At 45.5% G+C, this 19,791-nt stretch overlaps 1 protein-coding gene across 2 annotated transcripts in view; it reads right to left on the minus strand.

Annotated features, from left to right (window-relative positions):
- The window catches only part of DEPTOR (DEP domain containing MTOR interacting protein), a 72,590-nt gene extending 54,828 nt beyond the window's left edge, over nucleotides 1-17,762 (minus strand). Inside the window, exons 1-2 of one of the 2 annotated variants that reach the window (XM_048508612.1) lie at nucleotides 17,510-17,762; nucleotides 16,793-16,891 (exon numbers count right to left, since the gene is read on the minus strand). In XM_048508612.1, coding sequence (XP_048364569.1) covers nucleotides 16,793-16,881 — 89 coding nt within the window. In that variant the 5' untranslated portion in view covers nucleotides 16,882-16,891; nucleotides 17,510-17,762. Of the gene's footprint in view, nucleotides 1-16,792; nucleotides 16,892-17,063; nucleotides 17,392-17,509 lie in introns of those variants that run through there. The other variant, XM_048508613.1, reaches the window with a different exon arrangement.
- Between the last annotated feature and the right edge of the window lie 2,029 nt (nucleotides 17,763-19,791).

The following is a 19,791-nucleotide window of genomic DNA, read 5'->3' on the forward strand; positions in this document are numbered from 1 at the left end:
AGATTAGTGGTGCGGAAAGAGGTTTTTGTACCTGTTTTCCTGCACCCCTCTCCCCCAAAGCACCCCATGCTTTTACCTATGCTGGGGAAATGTTTGCAGAACGGAAAAACCCCAAGAATACAAAGTCAGCTTTTGGCCTGACAGATGGAGGAACTGGTTGTTGGCCCAACAGAAGATAAGAACAGGAGGAGGACCAGCGGCAGCTTTTTGTGCCGTATGTTAAAACATATAAACATGCTTGAGTGTGTGTACTAAATAAGCATTTGAATATTGGTGGAAGCCAGGAGTCATTTCTCCATGGAAGCATTAACAAGCTTTGCTTTAACAAGCTTCTCATTATCACATTATTTGGGCAATATTGCAGCCCAAAGTTGCAGGAACCACATCCAGAGTTAAAAACACGAGTACGACACATAATCTAGACTCTGTACAGAAAGTAAGTATTTCAGGCTGAGAACGCAGTGAGAACTTAATATTCCAGGCTGAGAACTTAACGTCTGGAACTCTTACAAATTTGCAACATCATGATTTGCGTCTCTTGTTTTTGTTGTGTTAAAAAGCTGACAGAATTCCAAGATTTTCTTCCCTTTCTTGCATGTTTCTAAGCTGGTTCTAGAGCAGCGGTTCTCAACCTGTGGGTCACAACCCCTTTGGGGGTCGAACAACCCTTTCACAGGGGTCGCCTAAGACCATCGGAAAACACATATTTCTGATGGTCTTAGGAACTGAGACACAAATAATTTTATGGTTGGGGGTCACCACAACATGAGGAACTGTATTAAAGGGTCGCGGCATTAGGAAGGTTGAGAACCACTGGTCTAGAGGTTAACTGGGAATTAAATGGGAAGACTGGCAGAGGGGGATTCTGTTTTAAAGTTCCCAGTGAAAGATGGATATACATAAGGTCAGCCATTGTTCGAGGAAAAGGTACCACATCAATTTAATGAGAATAATGGTAGCTCTGTAACTTATGTGACATGAACAAACAATGGTAGGGGTTTTCAGGAGACAATTGTTAACCATTTGCCCAGTGGTGGGATCCAAAAATTTTAGTAACAGGTTCCCTCGCCAGCCCCCCTTCAGCAAAGGGGGCAGAGGCAAACCTGAGCCCTGGGCAAAACCTGAGTTGGATGCCCCCCCAATGGGCAGCCACCCCACCACAACCGCAAAAATTTTTTTTGCTCCAGGTCATTTCTAAATCATCATCACATTATAGAAAATGCCCCAACTCACAAATCTGAACAGAGCAATGGTGAAACACACAGGTTCTTTGATAGAGACTGGTGAGATAAAAGGTACGAAAGGCTGAGAATCAATGAATTGCAGTATCTGAAAGGGATTAACCCAGTTCAGGGAGTTACATTATTAGTCACAATTGCTATATGGAACCTTCACGTTCAAAGGCAGTATACACTTCGAGGCGAGTAGGGCGGAGATGAAAAGCGACCCACTAGTAACCCCCTCTCGGCACACACAAATAATTAGTAACCCACTCTCGGGAACTGATGAGAACCTGCTGGATCCCACCTCTGCATCTGCCCCCTGCCCCTTGGTCATTGGCCTTGGCTGTCGTTCCTACAAAATGTTCCCTCTGTACATAGTGCCCTTTCACCAAAATCCCCCATCACTGTACGTCATGAAATGTGGACTCCCTTGCCAAGTCTTATTTTATGCCAGCGGAGTATTACAGTTGGCTGAACTAATTGGAATTCTCACCTCCCCCATGGTAGTAAGAGCAGAGGGGAAAAATACAAGAGGACATTTGTGTTGAGATCTCCATTGACTCCAACAGGGAGTATTTTTTACATAGGCTGCCTGCTTTCTAAGCACATTACATCACCACCTGGAGAGCTATCAACCCTTAAGAGAATGTAAGATCTGGATCCTCTCCTGCCAGCTCCCCCCACATTTTTCAGTGGTACTGGTCAGAGATTATACTCATGGTACTTATTGTGGTAGATATGCCCCACGGTGCAGATTGGTAAGCGGCAGTACTGCAGCCCAAGCTCTGCTCACAACCTGAGTTTGATCCCGAAGGAAGTCAGTTTCAGGTAGCCAGTTTGTGGACTCAGCCTTCCACTCTTCTAAGGTCAATAAAATGAGTGGCTAGTTCGCTGGAGGAAAAATGTAGATGACTGGGGAAGGCAATGGCAAACGACCCTGTAAACATAGGTCGAATCCCCACTACTGTCTTAGCCAGGTTTCAGAACTCAAACTAACCAGGTTTGAGGGACGACCTCCCCATTGCTTGCGTGGCAGATTCCGTTTCTGGCGCTCATTCTCCCCATTAATCCGCATTCCGGCAGAACCTGGTTGCAAGTGGCATAGACCCCATTAAGACGGTTCAGAGCTGATCCAAGGGGAGGAATGAGGGTTGAAACCCTGACTCGTTTCCCGCCTCTGGAGGTGTGACACAGGAATTACAACAGGACTTTATCCCGGCTGGCGACTGCACGAAAGCAGACCCCTTGGTTTCCCATTTCCGGCTTTATGCGATCGGCCCAGCAGAAGGGGACGCCAAATAGTTAAAACGTGTAACCCACTTTGGAATGCGATAATGGCTTCTACACAGGTAACCTGATTAACTGTTTGCACAGTTAAGTCGTTAAACTTTCAACATGGTACTTTTTTTGGTAGATATGCCCTACAATGTATGTTTCACAAGCTGCAGTGGGAAAAGGTCCCGCCCCATCAAGGCATGCTCACAACCTGAGTTTGATCACGATGGAGTCAGTTTCAGGTAGCGAGCTTGCCTGGTAGTGGGGATTGCTAAGAGTTCTGCAACCGGGTGTGTCTGCTGTGTGCTCGCTGCGGTGGGGAGGGAGAAACTCCGATGAAGAGGACACGGGTTTCACAACGAACAGGTTTGGATCTGCATGCAAATTTCAAGTGCGGATTCAACCATAGTCTTCCTAGTAAATGTTGTGATGTCTCATCACGCCATGTGTCAGTAATGACTGGCGCTTGCATAGGCAACTATCCCACAGTCAGGCTAAGCAGGATACACATACACCATGTAAACATTGCCATTATTTTTGTATACAAAAGGCAAAGATTTGTTTGGTTCTTTGGAATATGTTTCACAGTGTTAGGAAAGAAAACAGGCATGGAAATAAATTATAATTATTCAAGAGCACTTTGGAAAGTACTTCATAAATATAAAAAATAAACACTAAAGTTTCATCATACAACTTAAAAAACGCTTAGAAATTATAACAATGAGTCAACTCAAAACAAATTTTTTGACAGTGCCTGTGCTTTGTGAATATCAGATGGTCACTGAATCATTTCATCCAAAGCTTCAATAAAGATGCTATCTCCGGTGTCAATCTGCAACATCAAATCTGCGTGGTCTTATAGGGAGGCATCCTAGACTACAGGAGGTACCAGAATTTCAGCCAGTGGCAATGGTATGGTCCCTGTTGTATCTGAAGGTCAACAGGTATATTTATATATTTATAAATCCTGTATATTACAGGATGTGTATACACACACATATATCCTGTCAGCAGAATAACGAGCATAATGTAGCTTGTGTGCCACTTTAAATAAGAACTGTTATCTTGGTAAAGACCAACCTTTTTACCTCAGAAATCATAAACAAGAGAACTTTACTTATACTAAGAGAAAAGTATATGTGTGTCTGTCTGTCCATATATGTGAACAAAGTAACACTTTGGAGCAGCAGTGGCGTCGTGGTTAAGAGCAGGTGCATTCTAATCTGGAGGAACCGGGTTTGATTCCTTGCTCTGATGTTTGAGTTGTAGAAGCTTATCTGGGGAATTCAGATTAGCCTGTACACTCCAACACACGCCAGCTGGGTGACCTTGGGCTAGTCACAGGTTCTCGGGGCTCTCTCAGCCCCACCCACCTCACAGGGTGTTTGTTGTGAGGGGGGAAGGGCAAGGAGATTGTAAGCCCCTTTGAGTCTCCTACAGGAGAGAAAGGAGAGATATAAATCCAAACTCTTTTTCTTATATGTCAATACATTTCAGCCAGTGGTGACAGTAAGGTTCATGTTGTATCCAGCTGAAACAAAAATAATCTCCAGAATATGGTAACATATATGGACGGCTCCTGTTCACTTGTGGCCAGTATTCCCATGGATATCACTTGCAGTGATTATCACAGATCGCTTTGCTTTTAACATCTAAAATCTCTGCCATATTTGCAACCATGGTGGCTCAAGAATGGGAAGGGGTATCTTCAGATTAATACAGAGCTCTCGTTACTCTGTTCTTGTGCATATGGCATACAGCTACCGTACAACTCATCCCAAGGTACAAGAATACCAAAAGTACGTCACTGAAATTATGTGACCTGAGAGGCCCAGGAGGAGACTTTGGCCAATGTGACGCTCCTGGCCTAGGACAGGCTGTTTCCCACAGATTTGCCAACTCTCCGCAGCTAGCAGTTGACATGTACCAAAGTTACGTTCCTCTTTCTATTTACATCTCAGCCACATGAAAACATAATTGTCATTTGACTGCGGTATGAAAGAAAATGCTCTACAAAGCAGAGGCTAACGCTCAGGAGGAAAAGAAGAGATGAGGATACTTCTAAGTCAGTAGGATTCAGGTGGAAATTCTACACTCTGAAACGGGAGCTGCGAACCACATTTACATCACAGCTGGCTCCTGTAATCATGGTTGGTCTCAAAACTATTTGGCATGATCGTTTCTGTAGTGCTAATGGAAGGTGCCAACGAGAGGGGCAGCCCTGGACAAACTTTAAGCATGCTGTCTGCTTGGGGATTCAAAGCCAAGGAGGCAATCTGTTAGCACAGCTAAGTGAGCAAAATATTTACACTTGAGGCTCTTTGTCTTTTATAATTATACAACGACATAAGCAGCATGTAATGGTACTGGACATACTACTTAGAAACCTAGGAGTCTCTTCAATGGAGAAGCAGTGGCGTAGGAGGTTAAGAGCTCGTGTAATCTGGAGGAACCGGGTTTGATTCCCCGCTCTGCCGCCTGAGCTGTGGAGGCTTATCTGGGGAATTCAGATTAGCCTGTTCACTCCCACACACGCCAGCTGGGTGACCTTGGGCTAGTCACAGCTTCTCGGAGCTCTCTCAGCCCCACCTACCTCACAGGGTGTTTGTTGTGAGGGGGGAAGTGCAAGGAGATTGTAAGCCCCTTTGAGTTTCCTACAGGAGAGAAAGGGGGATATAAATCCAAACTCCTCCTCCTCCTTCTCCAATGGTTGACTTGAAAATTGGAGCACAATCAATGGGCAGGAGATCAAAAGGTGGGGTGTGAGTAGGGTTGCCCTCCTGCTTGGGAAATGACTGGAGATTTGGAGAGTGGAAACTGGGGCAGGCAGGAATCAGAGAGGGGAGGGACTTCAGTGGAGTGTAATATCATAGAGTCCGCCCTCCTAGGCAGCCATTTTCTCAAGGGGAACCTGATATTTGGAGATCAGCTGAAATTCTGGCAGATCTCCAGTCCCCGCCAGGGGGTTGGAAACTCTAGGTGTGAGGCTGAGCAAGTTTTCCATTGGTCTGAGGATGGACTGTAGTTTTCTACACAGCAGAATGGCTTCATCTTCCATTTATGCTTGCAGCAGCACCATTCTCTCCACTTACCCACTACGACTCCATTTGCCCACCCATTCTCATGGTTTCCCCAGTTTCTTCTCTTCCTATCTGGGTGCCCCCGTTCCACTTCCACCAGTGGTCACTGTCCCAACAACAGTTGCTATCCCAGCAATTGCTCTCACCCACATCACCAGGTCTCTTTCCCATCAGGTAGCATGCATATATGTCGTAGACGGGCCCTCAGGAACCAAGGATAGCCCCCACACAGATCTCATCAGGTTCAGATGTTTATTGTACACAGGGCAAGGAATCCAGACAACAAACAGTACCTGCAAGCTAAACCACAACGTTGCTGCCACAAGCTGGCTTAGCTGCAGCCTCTCATTCCCTTGTGCAAATAACCTCTTGCAGCTGGGTTACTCTAGTCTGGCTCCTGAAAAGACTCTGCATCTACTCTAGCTCACTCCATAGCTGCCAACGTGCTGCTGCATCTCTTCTCCTGTAAACTAGCATGTAGTCACCTCCTGTGTTGCTCCTGGGGCTCTGGAAACAAGACTTAACATGGGAGCGGATTATAGGGTAGGAGTAGGGCAGTGATGGCGAACCTATGGCACGGCTGCCAGAGGTGGCACTCTGAGCCCTCTCTATGGGCACACGCACCCAGAGTTCATCATTGGGGGGGGGGGGCAGAAAATCACACACACACACCCCCACACACACATATAGGCTGGCCTGCGCACGATCCTTTACCTGGGAGTAAGCTTGGTTGCTGCAATGGGGCTTGCTTCTGAGTAAACCCTCCTAGGGTCGTGATTCACCCATTCGAAGCATTGCACGGTTGCTTCACCAAGCTTACTCCTGAGTAACGCGCGCCTTGGAGCCAACCATTTTTTCTAAACTAAAACCTCAGCATTCAGGTTAAATTGCAGGGTTGGCACTTTGCGATAAATAAGTGGGTTTTGGGTTGCAATTTGGGCACTCGGTCTCGAAAAGGTTCTCCATCACTGGAGTAGGGGGACCACACAGTCCATTCATTGTTTAAGAATTACTTTTCAATTACCGCAGTGTTGTGTGGAGGTAGACTGGACAGCTTTCTAGGATTAGGAAACAAGAGAAAAAGGAAAGAGAAAGCCTGGGGAAAGGAGGAGATAGGGACTTACTCAGCCAAGGAATACTGGCATGAGGTAAAGCATGCATGGTCCTCAGGAATATGAAAAAGGTATGAAGAGAAGGAGTTTCAAGAAACTAGTGAAATTAAGAAGGGGACCAGCAAAATTCTCATCTATTCACTGCTTCTGATTTTTTTTAAAAAAGCTCTCTAATTCTACACATTTTTTTTTTATTATTATGTAACATTGCAATCCTAGGCATATTGTCCTGGGAGTAAGCCCTACCGAACAGACCTCAGTAGTATTCTAAGCAGACCTGTTTAAGATTGTACTGTAAAAGTACAATACAACAAATAAACAGAAATATTGTTTTAAGGCGAAGCATATTTACAACATACAAATCTAGATGAAGGCTGAAAGCATGTCAACGGTTGATTGCAAATGTTGTGTGGAATGTGGTTTGCCAACATACTATAGGTTTATAATCTGACTTGCACAATTCCTCCACTTAAACACCAGAGTGTAGTTACTATGACTGAACTCCCATATTCTGACTGGATTCCAAAATTATAAGCGAATGACCCAGCTTCTAACAGCCTTATTTTGCTAGTTAATTATTTGTCAACCTCAGTGAAGAACTTTGTCAATTATTCTCTGTTCTCTTGGCAAGCATAGGGAAAGCTGAGAGCACATGACTATTTCTTGCAATAAACACTCTAAGATGAAGCCATAAATATTTTATTTATTAGGTCTTTAAAGACTTTCAGTATCTTGCGTTACAGATGAGCGGGTCCTGAGATAAAACAGCAGCATATTTTTATTTTTAATACATCTCTACACTAAGATTTCAAAAGCGACCAGGTCAGTAAAGACTGCCTAGAAAATCTAGATTAACTGTGAAGGAAGTTACCCTCTCCTTGGAAATTTTCCAAAAATGAACAATGGACACTTGGAAGAGACCCACCCTGTCCTGTGAACCTGTGCACTTACCTGAAGCTTCAAAATATGGTAAAAATTATACTGACCTTCCTTGAGTAACTTGTAAAGAGTAATAAACATAGCATATGAAGTGGTTCACATATACAGGAGAATAAGGTGGTGGACTAGAATGTACCACTTCGGACTGTAGGTGGAGGGTCACAGTTTGGAATGATGCCCTATGCTAAAAAAATATTCACCACATAAGCAAAGAACAGTCTGGAGCAGTGGTGGCGAACCTATGACACGAGTGCCAGAGGTGGCACTCAGAGCCTTCTCTGTGGGCACTCATGCACAGAGTTCATCATGTGGGAGGGGTGTGGAAAATCACCCCCCACACACACATTAGGCTGGCCTGGGCATGATCCTTTATCTGGGAGTAAGCTCGGTTGCTGGGAATAGAGGGATTGCTTCTTGAGCAACCAACCCTCCTAGGATCGTGATTCACCCATTTGAAGCTGCTAAAATGATTTAGCTTCATCAACTCAAGCTTACTCCTGAGTAACCGGCGGCTGCTTGCTCGAGGAGCCGACCGCTTTTTAAAAACTGAAACCTCAGTATTCAGGGTTAAATTGCCGTGTTTGGCACTTTGGCAATAAATAAATGGGTTTTGGGTTGCAATTTGGGCACTCGGTCTCGAAAAGGTTCGCCATCACTGGTCTAGAGCATCCTCACTTGGATGGCTCTGTCTAGCCTGATCTCATTGGATCTCAGAAGCCAAGCAGAGCTGGCCCTGGTTAGTACTTAGATGGGAGACCACAAAGGAAATGCAGGGCTGTTACGTTGAGGCAGGCACTGGCAATCCACCTCTGCTTGTTTCTTGCCCTGGAAACCCTACAGGGGTCATCATAAGTTGGCTGCAACCTGACTCCAGTTTCCACCACCACCAAAAACTTTCTATCTGCTCTCCTAGTTTTCTATTTGCCTGGAGATTTGTATGCAGAGGTCTATTCAAAGATGGAATTACGTAAAGGGTAATTCTACCACCATGATATTCGGCATGTGTGAACATGACCTGCTTTGAACACCTGAAAACTGCTTTAGGACAATGATAAATTATCACTTTCTCATTACTGTATTCTTCATACAGAAACAGGATGCAATCCACTGATGTACCGCATGAATTTCTCAGGCGGTTCCAGTGACAACAGCTATTCTTGCCAACCTGCTAAGAGTGTTTCCAAGCTTTTGGGTAGGTTTATTTCCAAGCAAATCTCAGGACTGAGATTTATGACAGTTAAACCCTGCTGAAATTTGCAGGACTGTTTCAGAATCCTGAAAGCAGATGGTTTTTGTAATGTTAAATCTGCATAAATGATTAATTACTTTGAGTGGCTGGTCTTTTGAAAGTTTAATATTTCTTCCAGTCCTCTTCTTTCACATCCCTCTTTGTTAAGTTACAGATTTTCCATTTTTTTAAAAAAGGAATCTTAATGTTTATGCTGCTTTTCCAAAACAATAAGATCACAGAACAAGTCCTGCAAGGAAGGGAGTGAGTAATTAATTTAAAGAGGAACAGATCTGGATCACACATGTTCTCACTCAGCAAAACCTAGTAGCTGGTGAGAACATACACAGAATTGTCAATGACACCAAAGATCCATGGCAGAGAAGAAGAGACTGGATGTATACCCTGCTTTTCTCAACCATAAGCAGCTTACAAACTCCTTCCTTTCCACAACAGGCACCTTGTGAGGTAGGTGGGGCTGACAGAGTTCTGAGAGAATTGTGACTAGCCTCAGGTCATCCAGCAGGCTTCATGTAGAGGAGTTGGAGAACAAAACCGCTACACCATGATGGAATTCCATACCATCACCTGATAAACAACATCCAACTAAGGCTTAAAGGTTAAAGCAGTGATGGTGAACCTTTTCGAGACTGAGTGCCCAAACTGCAACCCAAAACCCACTTATTTATTGCAAAGTGCCAACATGGCAATTTAACCTGAATACTGAGGTTTTAGTTTAGAAAAAATGGTTGGCTCCAAGGCACGCATTACTTGGGAGTAAGCTTGGTGGTAATCGGCGGCTTTGCTTTGAAGCAATCGGGCAACACTTCGAATGGGTGAATCACGACCCTAGGAGAGTTTAGAAGCAAGCCCCATTGCCAGCAACCGAGCTTGCTCCCAGGTAAAGGATTGTGCTTTCGTTCTTCCCATGAAAATCAGTGGGGTTTAACAGCACTTAACAGGGTTACCTACATGTCGTGCCCAGCGGCCCAGGCCAGCCTAGATGTGTGTGTGGGGAGGCGATTTTCACGTCCCCCCGCACATGACGAACTCTGTGCACGCGTGCCCACAGAGAGGGCTCTGAGTGCCACCTCTGGCACCCGTTCCATAGGTTCACCATCACTGGTTTAAAGGGACAGGGCATTTTTTTAAAGCTGGAAAACCTAATTTCAATCCTGTGCAATACGTACGTGAACCTACTCAGCAAAATATTAGTTTGCTTTGAGTTTTTGTTTTTTGAAAAGTTATGGCAGGAATGTGAATATATGTACGTTTTTTTTTAAAAACCTGGAGAAGCTGAAAGTTGTATGTTAAATAAACAACGAGAATCAGAAAAGTCTAAGGTTCTCCTAATACTCGGCTACTGTTAGCAAGTTCCCATATCATGTGACCAAACAGTAATAAGTTGTGAAATGTTTTTTTCTAACGGCTTCTACACCTGCATAATTCCTTGGTCATGTTGTGGTAATAAAAGGGGAAGGAAACAGGAACCAACAGCATTGTTGAAAAACCTCTCCATCTTAGTAAGTAAATCTTAGTGAAAGCAATAGGATTTACTTTGAAGAAACGGGCCACTTAAGGCTAAGAGGCAAGGCAGCCATTAACCCTCACTGGCGCCCCAACGTGGCATTGGAGTCCACTGCCTATCAAGTTAATATGGCAGAATGGAAAATCACAGAATACTCAGAAATAGCAAAATTAAGAAGAAGAAGGGTTTGGATTTATATCCCACCTTTCTCTCCTGAAAGGAGGCTCATGGTGGCTTACAAACTCCTTTCCCTTCCTCTCCCCACAACAGACACCTTATGAGGTAGGTGAGGCTGAGAGAGTTCTGAGAAAACAGTGACTAGCTTAAGGTCACCCAGGAGGCTTCATGTGGAAGAACGGGGAAACAAACCTGGTTCTCCAGATAAGAGTCTGTTGCTCAAGTGGAGGAGGGAAGAATGAAACCTGGTTCTCCAGATTACAGTCCACTGCTCTTAACCACTCAATTTTTTTTAAAGAGCCAGTTATACAGAGAAATTTGCAGAAAACAGGAAACCTTTTATGAATTAAATATATGCATGAATCCAGAATGGATGAGAATTCAACAATGAGATAGCAAGAAGTCATTGTATGGTTTTATGGTGTTTGGTTAGTTATAATGGGTTGTGTTTAATTATGATAAAATTCATGTTTTAATTTTTCTTGTGTTCTTTTTTGTATTTTTTTTACTTTTACAGAGGTGGGATCCAAAAATTTTAGTAACAGGTTCCCATGGTGGTGGGATTCAAACTGTGGCGTAGCACCAATGGGGCTGGGGCGGGGCACGACAGGGGCGTGGCCGGCACTCCAGGGGCGGGGCATTCCTGGGGCGAGGGGGGCTGTGGCAAGGACTCAGCTGCTGTCTCGGTCCCTTAAGCGGAAACGTGAATGGCACGCAGACGTAGGGCCTGCCACGACGCTTGAATTGCACCTCCTGCTAGACTGCTTCAAGTTCTGCGCGCTACTGCTGAGAGGAGGGGTGTAACTAAGGCAAAAATCACGTGGCAAAATCACCAATGAGTAACCCTCTCTCGGCACACACAAATAATTAGTAACCTACTCTCGCGAACCTGTGAGAACCTGCTGGATCCCACCTCTGCTTTTATTTTGTATTAATGTAATGATAGATATGGGAGTGTAGTGGTATATGTTTTTTATGTTGAGAAAATAAAAATTATTTAAAAAGTTTATGTGATTACATAATTGGATAAAAAGTGCGATACAATATTATTTGGCAAGGCAGATGTTACTGTTGCAGAGGTAACATAGTAGTCATGTAACGATGCAAGACAAGTTTAGGCTAATAGAATGGTTGCACAGGTGTCAAACTCACAGCCCTCCAGATGTTCATGAACTACAATTCCCATCAGCCCTTGCCAGTATAGCCAATGCTCATGTTGGGAGGGACTGATGGGAATTGTAGTTCATGAACATCTGGAGGGCCGCAAGTTTGACACCCCTTTGTTTTCTTATGGTTTGTACTTAGAGGTGAAGTAGTATTTTACGATATAGTGGTAAAAACTAATTATACTTGGTTGTAAAGAAATAGTCATTCTTAATTTTGTATAGGAAGCTTGTGCTTCTGTTATGGATTGTATCTGTGATGTTTACATTCTGTGTTTTTGCTAAAATAAAAAAATAACATTTAAAAAAGTTAACATGGCTGAATGAATTCAGAGATATTAGACCCCGGACTCTGAATTTACTTTAATTTTTTTTTCATCCTTGTCTCATGACCTGGACTATGTATGGCCAAAGCTTAACAAGGCCAACAGGTTTTGTCTAATATAAAAATCTGCCCATGCTAACTATGCATGGTATATATGGAATGCAGCCTGTCTCTCTCTCTCTCTTTATTATGGCTCCACCCTCTTTGCCTTCTTCACCTCTTTTGCAGACGTGCCGTCAAGCAGCCCATGAAATCAAGTGCTGAAATGAACAGCAAGTGGTCCACAACTGCACGGGGACCCGTTTCGCCACCCCAGAAGAAGAAGAAGAGGAGGAAGAAGAGGAGGAGGAGTTTGGATTTATATCCCCCCTTTCTCTCCTGTAGGAGACTCAAAGGGGCTTACAATCTCCTCACCCTCCCCCCTCACAACAAATACCCTGTGAGGTAGGTGGGGCTGAGAGTGCTCTGAGAAGCTGTGACTAGCACAAGGTCACCCAGCTGGCATGTGTGGGAGTGCACAGGCTAATCTGAATTCCCCAGATAAGCCTCCACAGCTCAGGCAGCAAAGTGGAGAATCAAACCCGGTTCCTCCAGATTAATACTCTTAACCTCCTATGCCACTGCTGCTCCTTTTTTAGCTCCTGTAATGCTGCTGAGCAAATCTAATACAAAAAGGGGGAGACTCAAAAAAAATCGAACAAATTCATTTGAGGGAGAGTATTTATTTTGGAGGGCGGGAGGTGATATTTGCAATATGGCATGACGATTCTTGGAGCAGCCCCAGATTCAAGTCTCCACTCTGCCCGGAAGCTTGCTTACTCTCTCACAGACCAACCTAATCACAGGCTGTTTTTGTTGTGAGGATAAAAGTTCCCTCCAGGGAAGGGTGGGATTAAAAAAAATGTACCAAATTAAAGTTAGATCAAAATGCACAACAAATAAGTACTCAGGCATATTTTCAACAAGAGTTTCCAGCTCCAGTTTGGGAAATTCTTGGAGATTTGAGAGTGGAGATCCAGGGAAACTAATCTGTGTAGTGTGGATATCAGTTGTAATTAAAAGGAATCTCCAGGCCACCCCTGGAAGTTGGAAATCCTGGTTTTCAACCCAGGTTAACAGTCTGGCCAGCAAGAAATGGAAAACTTGTACTGAGCTGTCCTTTGACACGTGAAGCAGGCATGGATAGTTCCGTAAGGCCCATACGCCTCTTTGTTTCCAAACAGATACTAACAGAGTACATAATTCACAAATCCAGTGGCCACTTAGTACAACCCCCCTCCAGCTAAGTATGAGGCCTAGGTCTGCCAAAGATATCACACAGCTGAGGGGAAAAGCTAGTACACTGCATAATGGTACCTTCAGAGGAAACAGGGGAAGCAGATTGAAATAAATAAGACAAGTTCTGTCCTATGGAGGAAGATCTCTCTCCCACTCTCAGCCTTCATTTTCAAGGCTTCACTCAGAGCCAGGCCGGTATTTACCTTCCACCTCTTTTCCCAAGCAAGTTTTTCCCCACTCTATAAATATTTGCTTGCTCTGCAAGTAACAGGGGTGGCACTTAGCTGATTGAGAACCCAATCCTTATCAACATGTTAGACATAACTATGATTGCTTTGCCATGTTCTCCTGCCTTGTTCAAGGCAAAAGTTTACACGTCAGGGCTCTGTCAGCTCCTAAAAGACACTGGGGCTTATCCATTAAGGTGTTTGCAATTTTGAAGAAGAAGTGTTTGGACTTACATCCCCCCCTTTTCCCTCCTGTAAGGAGACTCAAAGGGGCTTACAATCTCCTTTCCCTCCCAACCCCACAACAAACACCCTGTGATGTTGGTGGGGCTGAGAGAGCTCTGAAGAACTGTGACTCGCCCAAGGTGACCCAGCTGGCTTGTGTTGGAGTGCACAGGCTGATCTAGTTCCCCAGATAAGCCTCCACAGCTCAAGTGGCAGAGTGGAGAATCAAACCTGGTTCTCCAGATTAGAGTGGGCCTGCTCTTAACCACTACGCCACTGCTGCTCCCCAGATGTATCCCCAGATGCTATCCTCAGATGCTTCCCACAAGCTGAAATATGAAATATCTTAATAGCTCGGGGTGCTGCAGCGTAGGGGATCCAGTGTTTTGAAACAGCTCTCAGATCAAATCTCACTCTGGTCAGATTCACCTACATCCCGATCCTATGAACAATGAAATATGCTTGCATTCATTTCAGCAGCCTTCAGAAGGCTTATATTTGCACTGGATCAAGACAATCTTATGCAAAGTGCACTCAACTCCAGCCCCACCTGCAATAAAACGCTGGCACTTGTTACACAGCTTTTCTAAGAACTATACTGGAGATAACACATGTGAATTGTTTTTTAACACAAAACACACAATTGTTTTTAACGATACACAAAAGGCAGCCAGCTTGTTCCTGTGGCTTGCATGTCAGATGAAGATCTGGAAGACCCAGCTGAGGCTCATTCCGCACATGCAGAATAATGCACTTTCAAACTGCTTTCAGTGCTCTTTGAAGCTGTGCGGAATAGCAAAATCCACTTGCAAACAGTTGTGAAAAGTGGTTTGAAAATGCATTATTTTGCGTGTGCGGAAAGGGCCACAGTTTCAGCCTAACCTACCTCATGAATTGTTGTGAAGATAACATGGATAAGAGGAGAATTTTGTAGGCCCTTCATGTCCCCACTGAGGAGAAAACTAGGGTAGAAACCAGCAAGGCATGAATGGTTCTCCTACTCTTGAAGTGGGGCCCACTTCTAGCCTGATTCTTCTTTTTGGAAGTAACTCCAATACTGCTTTCCTCCTGCCCAAGAAAAACATGAGACTCTCACATCAGCCAATGCCGAACAGTTTAGATTTTGGTTTGCATTTTTAGTATGCACGCACGGATAGAATTACTGGGCAACAGGCTGTATTTTGTGGTCATTTCACCCATCATACAAAGGCAAATCCAGGACGTGCGCCAAGCCTCCTCTCCCAACTCAGTTCCCACTTCCCACTTCCTGTCCTTGCAACACTCCTGTGAGAGAATCATGTCCCAACTCACAGTCTGAGAATTACTAGTAGAGGAAAAACAGCATCAGACTAGTCCAGGGTTCAAATCTGCTACAAAGTGCAGCTAAGTGAACTTGGGTCAGTGGCTCACAGTTACTCATTAGCCATTTATGCACTAGTGGTCTGCCCTACAGAGCGAGTCTACATTCCCTTCAGGTCAGATTCTTGTTTGTGCACATGTTTTCCCCACTCCCCAACTCACCGCGCCACAGATCAGAGAATCACCACAATTTCTGAAAGTGGATAAAGTGTGACTTTCCCCCTGCCTTTCCAGGGGAAGTGAAGGAGATGGCTATGTGTTACTCTATCTTCAGGTTTTCTTGCTCCTCCTTGTCTTCCCCTGCCCATCCAAGAGCTCTTCTGGCCACGCTGTTCTGTTTATTTTCATGCTGCTGGTCTGCCAATAATTCAACAGACCAATAAAATTGACATGGTTTACTGAATTATCAATAGACCAAAGATGGCACCCCCCCCCCAAAAAAAAAGGTAGCAGGAAACCTCCCCAGAAGGAGGTTGCATGGAAAGGAAAGGAAGCGGCAGGGTGGGCCAAATGGTGAATTGGATCAGCAAGGCTGAGGATATTTTGCAGCAGGAGACCTCCCTTTTAAATAGAAAACTGTGGGAAAACCCCACTGCAAAGGACACAGCGACAAGCAGTAAGTGCACAAAAGCCCAACTTAACCTATTCTGTGTACTTGTGAGAGAATAAGTAAGGTTGGAAAGGGGAAAGGAAGCCAATATGAAATGCAATAAACAAATGCCATTGTCTAGGAATAGCTAGTTCTAAGGCTGCAGAGGGAAGCTGGTAAAATACAGCTAAAGGAACATGTCAAATCTTCTGAAGGGGCTGGGCTCAGTTTTCAGTGCCCGTGTGTAGGTGGGGCATCAGCTTCATGCCCCATCCCTTTGCTCTGTTTTCTTGGCACCTCTACCTGTTCCCTCAAGCCTGGGGGGAGAAAAACACCCAAGCCCTTTGAAAACCAAACTCAATCCACCACCCTGTGAAAACATGCTAGTTTTGCATGATTTATCTTGGCTTGCAGGGTTGAGGTTTTCATGTTAACAAAGTACACACCTCCTGCTTGTTGCATTGTGCGTGTGTGTTTTTGTGCAACGTGCTGTCAAGCGGCAAGCCCAGGGCAAGAGACGTTCTGAGGGGCTTCGCCATTGCCTGCCTCTGCGTAGGAACCCGGGACTTCCTCGATAGCCTCCCATCCGAGTACAAACCAGGGCCTGCCCTGTGTAGTGCCTGAGATCCAGCCAGCCTGAGCCATTTAGGTCAGGGTGCAATGAGCGTAACTTGATTCAAAGCCTTGCAGGGATCCAGAGCCTTTCATAGCAGGGGTATGGAAGGGGGGGAGGGGAGGGAGATGGCAGGTGCAGCTTTTTTCATGCAGCCAGCGACACCTGCCAAAAGTCCCTCTCACATACCCAGCTATTAAAAGTCTGGGAGACCTTTCCTTCTTGGCAAGCGGCCAGCACTAATTGCAAGGCGGCTAAGAGAAGCCCCCTGACTTTTGTGTAAATGGGTGACACCGTGGGAGGAGCGATCCTAACCTCACACTGTTAACTTTGGAAGGGGAGCACCTGATTTAGGTCAGCCGGAACAGAAAGAGAGGGGCTTGGCGTTGATTGCACAAGAGCAAAGAATTTTCCTTTGAGAAATGCAATGGAAAAGACCAAGATCTCTTACCGTAGCTGCTCCCCGGTCAGCAGGACTTCGGCCATGTGCTCCAGCTCAGCTGCCCTCTGCTGCAGGGTGCCCAAGCTACCTTCTTCCATTGCTGCCAACCTGGCCAGGGGCACACAACACAACAGGCCAAACCTTTAAGGGGACAGGCAGACTCCCTCTGCCACAGCATTGCAAACCCACCCCCACCCCCGTTGCAACTTAGCAATAACCCCCACCCCATAACCCTTCCACGCCCCTTCCACATTCTCGACACCCGCCTCCCCACTGGCACCTGGAATCTTGTCCTCTCTGGAGGTCGACGATGCCCAGGTTTAATGTCAAATGCAATTGATCCTTGATTTCTTATGCTCTTGCTAGCATCCTATGCACCAGGGGCCAGCCCCTCGGTGGCTTTCTCTTGCAGCTCCCCAAGTTTTCCCCACTGGGTTCCCTTTTGTGAGCATGCCTGCATTTCTATGTGCCTCTTCCCCTGCCCGCTGTTTGCTCGCCAGGCTGCCCTCAAGACTCCTCTGCAGCCCATAAAACGCCTTCAAGCAGTTCAGCACTGTCGGACACAAGTCAGAGGCAGTTCAGCTCTTGGCGCAGCACAGCCGCGCACAAAATGCCTCGAGGGCCATGCCTTTCAATCCGCTCCTTCGGCAAAAGGGACTCGCATCTGTGCCTGAGATGCCCCCCCTGCCGTCTCTCCTCCCCTCCCCCCAGCTGGCTTCCACTCACCTGGATGGCGTGCAGCCCGAACCCCCAGCCCTCCTGGAGATCCCAGATCCCACCGCGGGCTTCCTTGTTGTTGTGTGACAGGCAGCCCGAGCGAGGCACACGTGGTCGCAGAGCAACAACACAGGCTGCCAAGCCAGCAGCAGCAGCCGCCTCCTTCTCCGCCTGGCAGAGCTGGAAGGGCAGTGTTGGGGCGAAACGTGCCTTTGGAGGCGAATTCCTTGCAGCAGGATCTAGTTCAGTCCAAGGCTGCCCCAAAGCCCCCCCGCCCTCCTCTCCAACCTTTTTTTTTAATGACTGAAGAGCCAAAAGCAAGCAGCTGAGCTGGAGGGAAGGCAAGAGGGAGGGGCTTCTGCAATTCAGGATACAGCTGTCTTCTCTTGGGTAGGGGAAATTCCAGCTGTTTCTCTCTCTGTCTCTCTCTCTCTCTCTCACTCACTCACACAGAGTCTTCCCTTCTTCTACCCTGAAACCTTCCTGCTGTTCTCCTTCTTCAACAAACAGCCAAACGGTGTCATTCTTAGATAAAGAGTTTGAAGAAGAGTTTGGATTTATATCCCCCCTTTCTCTCCTGCAGGAGACTCAAAGGGGCTTACAATCTCCTTGCCCTTCCCCCCTCACAACAAACACTCTGCGAGGTGGGTGGGGCTGAGAGAGCTCCGAAAAGCTGTGACTATCCCAAGGTCACCCAGCTGGCGTGTGTGGGAGTGCACAGGCTAATCTGAATTCCCCAGACAAGCCTCCACAGCTCAGGCGGCAGAGCTGGGAATCAAACCCGGTTCCTCCAGATTAGATACACGAGCTCTTAACCTCCTATGCTACTGCGTAGGTTCAATAAGGTTCATTTCTTATTAATACAATGCACTCAACCACGATGAATACAATGCACTCAACCACACCTCTGCATAGCAAGTTCCACTTAAAAAATTAATGATTGGTTCCCCACCTGGGGACATGGACAATATATCACACTAAACTTTCCCTTCTCACTTAGACACAGTGCGAAACAGACTTCCCTCTGTGATGCACCTCTGAAGATGCTGGCCACAGATGCAGGTGAAGCATTAGGAACAAAATCCACCAGACCACGGCCACACAGCCCGGAAAACCCACCAAAACCAAATTTAGTTTCTAAATTTACTGGGGCTCCACCCTCCCTGAAAGCCAAATCTTACGTCGGCCTGTGGTGGTGAACCTTTGGCACTCCAGATGTTATGGACTACAATTCCTATCAGCCCCTGCCAGCATAGCCAATTGGCCATGCTGGCAGGGGCTGATGGGAATTGTAGTCCATAACATCTGGAGTACCAAAGGTTCGCCACCACATAACACTTTGTTCCCCCTAAGTTTAGATGACTATGGATATGCTAAGGTCATTCCCTGGTAAGGAAAAGGGTCAGAGGCATTCTTGTATTTATTATTACTGCCTCTTCCCCACCCACCCCATTTCACTCAAAATTAGTATGTTATAAAGAAAATAAATGTGTTAGTGTAACCTCAGCTTGTGGGTTCTGTGGGGCAGTACTTGGAAGGAGTTGCAAAGAACCAAATTTAAACAAAACAGTTTACTTCTCTTTACAAATAACATTAAACATCAACATTTAACATTTACAATTCAAGGTCCTGTTCAGGTTTGCATTTCAAGTCCTTATATTTTACAGTCTACTGATATTGCCAAGTCCAATTTTCTTGCTTTTCGGTGGTTGGTTTTGAAGACTTCGAAGGCTTGGTGAACGGATCTCAAGATGATGAAGGTTCTAGAAAATCCTCACCATTTGCATTAATAATAAAACCCTGAAACAATAAATTCTAACATTTAAAAATATAGCAAAATAAATAAACTCCCTTCCCATCAGTTCCCTACTAACATTGCAGTTACCTTAAACAAGGTGGTAAGGGCTTAAGAAAATCAATCAAGGTCCCAGCCAGGTAGCCTTGCTTCCTCCAACCTCATGAGTTCTGCAGCATTCTGCTTCTTTTCAGACTCCACCCCTTTCTGGGTCATCCCATTCTGACACAGGGGTTACATTAGCTTTCATTAGCACATATTTTTTGATTGAGATATGGTGGGGGGGGGGTGCAACAGCTCTCACCTGGTGTTGATTGTGTTTGAAATTTAGGGCATTTTCGTCAGAGAGAATAAGTACTGATTGAAGCTTAACAAATGAGAGAGGCGCTGGAAAATGCTCTACGCAAGGCATTTCATGCCGCTTTCCCTGAAACCGAGAAGTGCTTTACAAATAAAATCAAGGCAACAGCATGCTAAAATACTTTAAAGCTGCTGT

This window comes from Sphaerodactylus townsendi, linkage group LG09 (genome assembly GCF_021028975.2).
Source record: "Sphaerodactylus townsendi isolate TG3544 linkage group LG09, MPM_Stown_v2.3, whole genome shotgun sequence".
Lineage (NCBI taxonomy): Eukaryota > Metazoa > Chordata > Lepidosauria > Squamata > Sphaerodactylidae > Sphaerodactylus > Sphaerodactylus townsendi.